The sequence below is a fragment of the Podarcis filfolensis genome, assembly GCF_964270895.1.
Source record: "Podarcis filfolensis genome assembly, chromosome: 2".
NCBI lineage: Eukaryota > Metazoa > Chordata > Lepidosauria > Squamata > Lacertidae > Podarcis > Podarcis filfolensis.
The window spans coordinates 65899751-65911328 of NC_139605.1; the positions used below are offsets into that span (position 1 = coordinate 65899751).

At 42.0% G+C, this 11578-nt stretch overlaps 1 protein-coding gene across 2 annotated transcripts; it reads right to left on the reverse strand.

Moving 5' to 3' along the window:
* Window positions 1-3610: 3610 nt before the first annotated feature.
* Window positions 3611-11152, reverse strand: LOC310756292 (uncharacterized protein). 2 transcript variants are annotated; one of them, XM_083600043.1, is made up of 4 exons: window positions 11070-11152; window positions 6777-6938; window positions 5603-6088; window positions 3611-4925 (listed from the first exon to the last, which is right to left on the reverse strand). In XM_083600043.1, the coding sequence occupies exons 2-4, from the start codon at window positions 6930-6932 to the stop codon at window positions 4596-4598; spliced, it is 972 nt and encodes a 323-aa protein (XP_083456169.1). In that variant the 5' UTR covers window positions 6933-6938; window positions 11070-11152; the 3' UTR covers window positions 3611-4595. The 2 variants fall into 2 exon arrangements, with proteins under 2 accessions (XP_083456169.1, XP_083456168.1); XM_083600042.1 differs by lacking the exon at window positions 11070-11152 and adding an exon at window positions 10568-10931.
* Between the last annotated feature and the right edge of the window lie 426 nt (window positions 11153-11578).

Below are 11578 nucleotides of genomic sequence, written 5' to 3' on the forward strand. Positions count from 1 at the left end.
TGAGATCTCATGTGCTCCGTGAGATCTCATGAGATCTTGGTGAGATCTCTTCAGAAACCAGTTCTACTGCTGTTTCTCCACGGGGTGCCACTTTTTGGGCTTCAGCCACTTGAGCTGACTGCCTCGCCTCGCCTCACGGGTGGGTTGACCCTGCGTTAACTTTTTATTCATCAGTCATGAGAAGCACGATTCCACTGCAGTTGACATGCTCTGTTGTTTCCTGGTGGCATTACATTGGCCAAATAAGAGGAGAAAGAAAAAGATTATTTTGGGGCAGCTATTGGAAGTTGTGATGCATCATGCCACTTGAGTTTTAAGCTGACACCTCTGTGTTGTGACTGACTATGCTTGCAACCAAGAAGACATCAGTGGCAGCCAGTGAGGTGAGCTGGGTAGGGCTCAGTTCATCTTCCAGTTTCTCCACAGAGTAGGAGTCACATTAGTACATGTGGAGGACCTGGCAATTACAGCTGAGGTAAAAATCAACTACTAAACTAAAAATATCAAAGGGAACGAAACAGAGACACATTTTGGGTGGATTGACACACTTATATTATGCGCAGTGCAGAAGAGGAGCACACGGGATCTCCACGTTACAAAATATTTCTGTTGCCATGACTGCATGTGGTAATGGAAACTGCCACATAGCTGGAATGTGATGACCTAAGGAATATAAGATCTGATGTAATTTGACCTCACGTCTTCTAGAAAGGTCAGAAATGTGGGTTTTGTTGAATGGTAATGATAACGATGATAGAGAGAATTACAACAACAACAAAGGTTGCTTGCGCTTACTGAGAGAAAGGGAAGGAGTGAGGCATGGGGAGCTGCTCCTACCAGCTGCTACTGGAAGACAGGGATAGAAATTATATTCCTCCAGTGCAGGATTAAAGTTGGGTTTAAAGCAGAGTAAAACAGGGCAGTCTGGCCATTGTCCAACAGAGACCTTCTATACACTGAGAGGAATTTCAAGTCCCAGAGGGCACATGAGGTTTCCAATGGAACCTGATTTGCAAGACAGGGGATAGCCAAGACTATTCTGGACCAAGATAAGCAAAAGGTCCAGTATCCAATCTTTGGCTTTTAGGAACTGGTGAGAAATTCAATTCAGTTTGTATTTAAAAATGAACCTACCTAATCCACACTTTCTGAAACATTATATGAACTGAAACCCAGCCATTCCTTGAAATTTATACTTTTCTGAATTTTGCTACACAGTTTTCCAGTCAAGTAACATTCCAGTCAGGTTAGTGTATATATTTGTGAAAATAAAATACAAAAAATGAATCCTATTAGGCAAAACTGCATACATATCTGCATATCAGGAGAAATTAGCACTCCAATGCTGAGGAATCTGCACGAGGACTTTTTTTTTTTTAAGTAGAAACTTATTGTGAAAATGAGCAACTGAGCAAACCCAAAACTGACAGATCTGCCCATTTCTACCTGGCAACTCTGGACAGGGCAAACCCCCTGCTTGAAACCTTGCAGAGATGCTGCTCCCAGATAGTATATATGACAAATATATGGTTATTGGTGGGGTACAAGGCATGTATGAGATTAGAAGCACTCCATCATGTTATGACAAAGAGCTTGAGACGAGTCTTGTGGGTAATAATACCTGGACAATGTCAAAACCATTTAAATAAACACTGGGTGTGTAGCAGTGGTAATTTAGATTCAGCCACATTCCCTGCATTTATTTTCAGATATAGAAACAGGGAAGAATGGTTTATTTATTTTGATTTCCCTCCCACTTTGCCTAAGGGATTCAAGGTATCCTCTGAAAACTCTTTGAGGTCAGAGGCTTGGCTGAGAGATAGTGACAGGGCCACAAAACAAAACAAAGCAAACAAAACCCCTCTAGCTAAATACTTTTGGTGGAAGTCAAACTCCTAACAGGGAAACAAATGGTGGTGGTGGTGATGATGGGTACTTTTTCATTTTGATTCAAAATGGAGGCCCAACCAGTCTCTTGTGAGAAGTCCCTGAAGATCCACCAATATAACCCATTTCATTATTAAAATAAAGCATTTTGTTGAGGCTTGTTTTTAAAAATTAACTTTGTGGATTCATGAGATTAAAGGATTATATGAGATCAATGGAAACTACATGGTGTGTTTCTAAGTAATTGTGGATTGTTTTGGAAACTTGAAAGAACCACTAATAATATTGAAATATTGAGGTCTCAGAGCAATAATTATGGATTTTTCAAGTAGAAAGATAAAAGTAAACAAGCTCCAGTCTGCCAAGACTTTACTGACATATTTGTCATTCCCAAATGAGGCGTTTTCCTTGGTGAAGGCTATAACGTGCCCTTTTCTAATTCAGTGCTGACATATGGAGAAAGTTTTGAGAAATTCATCCTGTGCTCTGTTAACTCTGTTACATAGAACAACACAAATGAAAATTTGTTTAGTGAGTATTCTTTACACTAGGAAACTGCAGTTAGCCTTCTTGTTAATGATCTCTATTCTGCTATTGCATGGTTCCATGGGGGAAATATTTAAAAAATAACTTTCCATATGCTAATGTGAAGTGAAGTGCTTAATGATTTTGCTTCAGATTTACTTTCATAATCCAGAAAGCCTATAATGCACTTATCTCCAAAATCCTTGATTTCTTAGATTCATTGTTCACATAAATCATATAGAAAAGCCAGTATAGAGGAGCTAATTTTAGATATATCCCGTAGCTAGAAATGAGGGCTTTATTTGATCCTCTGAATGTTTAGAAATGCAAAAATTAAGCTTCATGATAATCTTGTATGGTTGTTTTTTTTTTACAACTCTTCAGCATCATTCCCTCTAACAGAAAATTTAGGAGCTTGAGTGTTGACAAGATTAGGGCCACAGTGGGACTACTGAGAATCTTAGAGCAAGGCAGTGCTTTTTTTCTAAAAAAAATGTTTAGGGGTACTCTCATTTTCCTACTCAGATTGAAATATTGCCCCTCAATGAGGCCAAACTTAGATTTACAAAATGTTTAGGGGTATGCATACCCCTGCGTCCCTCCCCCCGAAAAAAAGCAGTGGAGCAAGGTACAGTGGTACCTCGGCTTAAGTACTTAATTCGTTCTGGAGGTCCATTCTTAACCTGAAACTGTTCTTAACCTGAAGCACTACTTTAGCTAATGGGGCCTCCTGCTGCTGCCGCACCGCCAGAGCATGATTTCTGTTCTCATCCTGAAGCAAAGTTCTTAACCCCAAGTACTATTTCTAGGTTAGCGGAGTCTGTAACCTGAAGCATATGTAACCTGAAGCGTATGTAACCCGAGGTACCACTGTATTTGAAAGTGACTGAGTGGCAAAATCAAAACGGATTCCATTATCAGTTCCCAATTTTGGCTGCAACTCTAGTTACCACAAGATTTTTTGGCATGCCTAAAACCAGTTGGGCTTATTGCTTATGCCTAAGGAATTGCTTATAGCACATGATGCAGTTTTAAACAGGTCTGATCCTGTACAGTGTTTGCGTGGAAGTCTGTCCGAGGCCATTTTTAAGCTGCTCTGGGCTTCTTGGAGGAAAAATTTGTCCAATTATATGTGGTTGCTAGAACATATTGGGTTACTTATGAACAGTCTCAAAGAACACACATTTTAAAACATGGCACATTAATAAATAGTTGTATTTATTAAGTTTTTATACAAAATAGTTCCTCCCTATCCGTAGCTCATATCAAATATAATAAAATACAGGAACTGTTTTTTGTTGTTTTTTAGCATGGAGAAAAATAGTATTGCTTGAAAGATGTCGTATCAGCAGTCATACTAGTAATTTGAAGACTTCTACATCCTCTTCAAAGGCTCCATGCCTCTCCTTTCTTCTCCCACATTTTTCTAAACTCTGACAAAGAATCAGCTGGTAAAGATGGCAATGAATAATGCATCTTTCATTCCTACAGACTGAAAGTTGCTGTTTAGTGGGCAATTACAACACCTCTGTTACATACTGAATCTTTGTTATGCTGTTAGCCAGGATGGAGAATTGGTCAGGTTGTCCCTGTCTTCCTTTTGTAACAGGAGTGCTTGTAGAGGGCATTGTCAGTGGCAGCAACCAGAGATGATTGCTCATTAGATTAAGTACACTAGTTTTTCATCTGCAGTATATTATCCTCCATGCCTCAATATACAAATTCTACACTTTTTGCAGCTGAACTATTTGGTTGCAGAAAGACTTCTCTTCTCAGATTTTCTCAGCTTGAGTTTTTGTGGTAGAGAGAGAAGCTAAATCTCAAACCACATATTATCAACTTCTTATTTTAAACAGTGGTATGGGGGGCGTATTTTGGGAGCTTGCCTTGATCATGACAAAATTCTTCTTTCCTTCAACGATTTGAGAGTCTGATTGATCATCTATAGGGCTGGCAGTTTTTTAAAAAAACAATAACTTTTTCATCTCCTTTATCTTCTGCCAGAGATGGTCAATTTCTCCAAGTTCAAGCAAAAGCTAGTTGAACATTTCTCCCATTTTTTCAATGGCTCAACTTAATATGAATAACAGTTTCTTATTAAAATGTTTCAATATAAATTATTACTAGGCCGTGCAGTGGTAAGAGTCCTTAAAACCATGCCTGTGGTTTCAATCCCAGTGGAGTTAGTACACCGAACAGCCATTGTCATTGTCCCTAGTTTCTTGTAAAGTTCCTTCACTTTCCATACCAAACATTTCCAGTGCATCTCTGCTGCTACAGAGTGCATTACTTGAGGCTTCTGGGCCGAGAAGCAATTTCCCATACGTTCTATAATATGGAAAATAACCACTGTCGGAAGGTGATTGCCTCAGGTTTAAAATTTCATCAAAGAGAGAGAGGTCAGAATCGCAGGACTCAACAATGGAGTCAGTTAATACTTGGTTTTCAGTGAACTGAAGACTCCCAGAACATTGGCTGGTATCCTCTGATGTTTCACAGTTTTCCTGAATATCCTGAAAACATAAAGGGGTGAGTGGTCAAAATTCATGGATTATGTGAACTAAGGACCAGTCCCTAATAACTGTGGACTACTTTGGGATGCTCTTTCAGAAATCTATGGGCCTCAGATCTGTGAAGTTGTGAGTGTTGAAACCTCTCTTTCATTATTATTTATGTATCTCTAATGGGCATGAAAATATTGTAACAAATAATGAATTTGACAAAAGAAGCAATAATTCTTCCAAAATAATAAACAGATAAGAGTATAGAGTTCCCAGGGTGTGGTTATACAGCCTCACACATCTAAATTGCCCACTTGCATATTGGCTTTTCTCTTTTTAAAAAAGACTACAAGTGTTTTAATACACATATTTATATGTAACATTTAGTTAGGCCCTAAATCTCATAGGTGAGCAGCGACAAAAATGATGTTCTGCCATCCATAAAGCTAATAATAATAATAATAATAATAATAATAATAATAATAATTTATCATTTATACCCCGCCCATCTGGGTTTGCCCAGCCACTCTGGACAGCTCCCAATCGAATATGAGAAACACAGTACAGCATTAAACATTAAAAATTTCCCTAAACAGGGCTGCCTTCAGGTGTCTTTTAAAAGTAAGATATAAAGGAAATTATTGTATGATATTGGGTTCAGCGTAAGATTTGGCCTTTCTTGTACTTACAGGACCTTCAGATACTTCCTCAGTTTTACAGCTAATTTCACTCTTGATTTCCTCTGCATTGTTTGCCACACTCCCTTCGCTCTCTGCTCCACTGTGTATTTCACTGGGAAGATCTGAGCTGCCAAAGTGTTCCTCATATGTTCTATAATATGGATAATATCCCGTGGTGAGACTCACGTCCTTTAGAGGCTCATCGTCATACTTAGGATTAAAGACACAGCCATCGCTTTGAACTTCTTCTCCTTCTGCGTTCTCATGGCTCAATTCTATATTTACCTGCAAAGGGATTTCCACAAGGTTTGAGTATGTCCTGTAATAAGGTATGAACTCATTACAGGGCGCCACATCACTTGAGAAGAACAAATCATTAAAAATGGTCCACTCGGTATTGAAATCCTCAGCACTATTCTCAACTGACTTGGAGGTTTCTTGACAGGAGAGAGTTGGTGCTCTTTCCTTTGTTTCTTTCAAACTTTCTTGGCTTTTCTAGAAAGAAAATGACAAAGGTTAACGTACTGAAAGGTCTGCAATCATAATTTCATACATCAATGATCTATTATCTAATAACAATGATCACACCACTTGTAAGCAGAGATGTAAGAATGCATTGTTTTCCACTCCTCCCAGTAACCGTCTCACGCAACACTGTTTCCACTCTGCTGCAGTTCGTCCTATGCTGAAACCAATATTACATCTCTGAACATTGTGAGATGGGGAGAGCGCTATTGCTCAGTGCAAAGCATCTCCTTTGCATGCTAAAGGTCCCAGGTCCAATTCCTGGCATCTCTAGGTAGGGCTGGGTGAGAAACCTGCCTTAAACCCAGTGAGGCATCTTTTGCATGCTGCTGAGCAGAGAGCCAGGCAGGCATAGAGAGGGTCCCTTGGAGGTTGCTATAGAGAGGGAGGGGCCTGACATAGAGGGCTAGGGAGTGAAAGGGGAGCCACAAGCCAGTCTGGACAACAGTGTCACTAAGACAGGGGCAACCTTTAGAAGTCTCTCTGTGTTCTTTGTTCTGCTTTCCTTCATAAAGAAACTAACTGTAAGTTAGCCAAGTGTTTCACTCTTTTTCTCTCATCTGTGAATGACGTGCTCTTCTTGTTGGCTCCCTGACATTGAAGGGCTAGGTCCTAGAGGGTGCTTGCACTTCTTTCACAGAATTAGAGGAGGCCGTACCTCCTTTGACTGCAACCTTTTCTTTAACTTCCCAGTGTTCTTCCAGGGTGAAATCCCGTTTTTCTGTTTCCTCATGAATCGGCAGCGTGCTTTCTGCTTATAATTCCTTTCATCCTGGGTTACTTTAGCCTCTGAGTTGTCCTCCTCCTTCATCATGTGTAGCTTTAAGGTGGAAATAAACAAAAAGGTCATCACGTGTGTGCTCCATGAATTTAGTCACCAAAACCAGATGCTAATACCCATAAAATCACAGTCAGGCTACCCCCACCGAGACACTTTTACTATGAAACTAGCTAACTGCAAATCCATGCAATGGGTAAGAGGTTGACAGCACAATGCCTCTTCTTCTACCAGAGGGAAGGAGTTTTGAGCGGGAGCTGGTTCCAGCGTTGGCAGGGGGGCATATTCGGCCCCCTGCATCAGTTATTCCAGTTGCTGCACCACGCCCTTCAGTCAGCCAATAGGGCTGGCTTGGGGGCGGGATTTAGACGCGTTTAAGCGGCCGCGGCAGCACCGTGCCCCTCATTCCGCTTCCTGAATTCGATGTATCACCCGCCCACCCTCCCTTTAGGTCACATCTATGCTTTTGACCTTGCTATGGACTTTGGTTGGTTGCCTTGGTTGCCCAAGGGGCCTGGTAGGAATTTTATCCATTTGGCAAATTGGTACCAGCCTCTTGGTTTTTGCCTACCTCATAGCAAATCGTCACAACTTGGCGGTTAGGCATTGGAATATGTGTGGTATGTCGGAAGGCAGGTTGTAGCCATCACCTACCCCTCCCCTCGTTGGGTATTCCATTAAAGGGATCTGGCAGTCGTGGATCCTGTCCAATGCCCTGCTGGTGGCTAGGGCCATGGCAGGACCCCCAGTGATATCAGGGGAAGCGTCCAGTTTTATTTGCATCAACAAGCTCCTCCCACTGGTTGTTAACCCTCAGATGACTGCCCGCTGAGTGGGGTGGAGTCATGTATAGATTGTTTGATCCAGTGCCTAAGCCAATACCACTCACATGCTGTAACCAATAAAGTTGTGGCCTTCTTTAGTCCATCAACCTAAAATACTTGTGTCCTTGTGTTTTAATTATCACTAAGTGGGTGGCGGGTCCTTGACTCACAAAAGGAAAGACTGAAGGACAGTCTGGCATGACAAGGACCTTCTAGTTCCTCTGGTTTGCAATAATAGAAGTGTTGCAGCCCTAAGGGGATTCCAGGAGGGTTTCAATACACCTAAGCAATGCAGAAAAGGGTTTTAGTCCCTGGTGCTTTTCTGAGGATTTTGTGATGCTGCCCTTACCAGCACAACTGGAAAATCAGGGATGACTATTTTTATGATTATTTACTAAATGCATCCATTGCTTTTTCTTGCCACAAGCAGCTCAAAGCGACTTTCCAAACTTGGTGCAACATTGTGTAACCTCTCGGAAAACAAATCAGAATAAATTATCAATAGCAGTCAACATTGTACAACTTCCTGCAAACTTTGTGCAGACATAACAGGGCAAAAACTCCATAAAAAGGTCATCTGGAAGCGCCCTGAGTCATTGGTCCAAATGCAGCCAGTCAAAATCATGGCCAAATCCCTATTCAGCTAGAACCCTGAGCTCACCAACTCAAACAGCTCTTTTTGCTTTGTACCTTCAACCCATCTAATGGCAAATAATGGATATGTCTGTATTCTGAACCCCATAACTTTATGGGGCTTCACTGAACCTTCTCACGAAGACTTACAACTAAGCTCTCTGCAATATTTAAAAAAGTTTCTCCTATTTATATTAATCTAGCTGCCTGTTTAGGTGATTTGTCATCGTTCATATGCTGTATAAAAAGATAAAAACATTTCACTCCTTTAATTTCCCCAGAGCTGACACTGTTTTCTCATTTGTCTTGATCAGACCCATCACCCTTCAGCCAAGTTAGTGTGTAAAACAGAAGCCTTGGTTTTGTAACCTTTGTAAACATTGAATTCATTCCACGTTCCCATTTTTGTTGTTGCTGCTCTTCCCTTTTCTTACTCTGGGAGATGCACGCATGACTCAGCTCCGTCCCAGCAGGATGTAACACATTCCGTCTTCCACCCACTCTTTGCATAATATGGTCCCATTTGGCATCATTCTCCCAAACAAGTTTAAAATGCACTTGTTTGTGCATACAGGCCTTTGGGGAAAGGGGACTGGGACTGTTATTTCCCTCCTGCTCTGCTGTATAGTTATACTGCTATCCTGATAGTATTTTTGTACAGCTGTTTAAAATGTTTAAACTGGATTGCTGGGCTAGATGGTCATTTGGGCCCCTTCCAACTCTACAATTCTGATTCTATGTGTGTGCCACTCTGGGTTCCTATGGGAGGAAGATGTTAGAATTCCTGCTCCATGATTGCAGGATGTTTGTGTTACTGTGCTTCAGTGGGTTAAAAATATAATGAATAAATATAGATGCCACATTATGTCATTGTAGGGAATAGAAGGCCCATGCATAGCTCTTCATAGCCTTTCCTATGTCTGCTCAGTTAAGCAAACAGGAGGATGCAGAGATCAGTGGCTGTTCTACCTCCACTGCATGCACTGGCGGAGGAAGAGGAGTGCGGGGGGAGTGCACCGCTCCTGGCAGCACGCTCCCGGTGCGGTGCCATCGCGGCTGCCCTCCCGCCCCTGCCACGCCCCCAGGACACATGCCAGTCCCGCTCCCACCTGCTCTCTGCCTCCCAGTGCCAGAGCATGAAGCTCCACCACTGACTGCATGCCTCTGAAAGCCCATTGCATGGGGACAGTGCAACTGTGTCTTTGTTGCGGTCCTCTCACAGACATCTGATTGGCCAGTGTGAGAACAAGATGCTGGACCAGATGGGCCATTGGTCTGATTCAGAAGGGTTCATATGTTACACTACCATATTCTGGAACTGCTGGGTGTACATATCCTAAAGCCGAGAGGAAGCACATAAATGTGTATGCAGTAGGCAGGGCCGGCCCAAGAAATTTTGGCACCTGAGGCAGACCACAAAAGTTGGCTCCCTCCTTGCCGGGGAAGAATGGGTGAGTGAATATCTACATCAGGAAGAAGGGGAGAATAAAGATCTACATCTGCCTCCCCTGTGGCTCCTGCCACCTGAGATAGTTGTCTCACCTTGCCTCTTAAGGGGATCGGCCCTGGCAGTGTAGGTATGATCAGCAATGGTAGACATTTCCACCACACTGTGCTGTTCCTGCCATCCCAGTGAGCAGTAGCAACACAGGGGGCAGGAGGTCGGGAGAGCACCACCCCCTGCAGCTCACTACTATGTTACAGTCAATTTTTAAAAGAACAAAAAACCCACTCCCATTGGTAGAGATTTAAGCATGTGCTCAATGGTCTCACTGAAATCAATGATGCTTAAATGTGCTTTGTTTGAATTGTTTCTTGGTTGTGTCTGTGTGAGGCTGTATGATATGGAATATAGGAAGCTGCCTTATACCGACTCAGATAATTGATTGATCTAGCTCAGGATTACCTGCACTGATTAGCGCAGGCATAGGCACACTCCGACTCTCCAGATGTTTTGGAACTACAATTCCCATCATCCCTAGCTAACAGGACCAGTGGTCAGGGATGATGGGAATTGTAGTCCCAAACATCTGGAGGGCCGGAGTTTGCCTATGCCTAGATTAGCAGCTTCTCCTTGGGGTTTCCAACAAGTTTATTTCCCAGCCCTGCTTTGAGATGCTGTGGATTCAACCTGCGACCTTTGGCATGTGTTCTGGAAGGATAAAAACAAAAGACCACAGTGCTTGCATTTATGCATGAGAGTGATAAAAGCACCTCCATTGTCTTCTCTTCCTTTTCTAACAATTCCTAGCAGCTACACTGGATGCGAGTCCTTTCCAGCTGTAACAGTAACTGAAATACACCAACGCTCGAACAGAAAGTCACATTTTTGTAAGGTCTATCTTTGATCTACTAGTGTTTGAAGATTTTTCATCCACACCAACTCCCAAGTGGGTTCTTCTCTTTCAAGCCAAAGACTGTTCTCCAAGAAATGTTTCTTTGAAGGCAACTTCAGGGCATCCTATAAAGACTTCACAGAGCAAAAGCCCACACATTTCAAAATAAGCTAGAATCATTGGAGAATGGAGAGGATAAAGTCATTTTCTGAACTCAGGAAATTCTGGTTATATTGCTTCCTTTTTCTTTCTTTAGACTGTTCCTAATTTTGTATCTCAAACATATGCCAATGAAGTGTGGGTGTAGGTGTAAGAGGAGTGTGTGAGAGATTTTCAAGGGACTCATAGATATATTCAGCTTTCCCCTTTTCATAGCTTACCTTCTGTCAAACCACAGACCTATGAATAGTAGAAGGGTTCAGTCATGACATCAAGACGGCAGTTTGTTCTCTCCTTTGGTGAGGTCATAAGTAAGGTTCCAAGAGGCTTCCAACAAGACCAGCTGCATGGAGATTGAGATGAAGATCAGAAGATTCCCCATTTTCCTTTCCTCACATTGTGTCTGGCCATGCCATATTCCTGGATAATACCAAAAAGTGCCGTTAAGATTCAGATATATACATTGTTCATCTTCTTTTGGACCTGATCCTTGTTGTATTTCTTCAAGAAACATTATTATACTGGAACTTTGAAATCTCTTGTTCTGGTGTATATTTCAAAATAAGTAAGGTACAAAGATACAATATGGTGGCATGATGTGAGACCGATAATGCTGGGTGTTTGCTGAACTACTGATATGCAACCTCTCATTTATTGTGCAAGTGCGGTGGTTCAGTATCTATGCCACACTTTGCCTGAATTAGTTGGACAGAGAGAACATCCCTCTTCA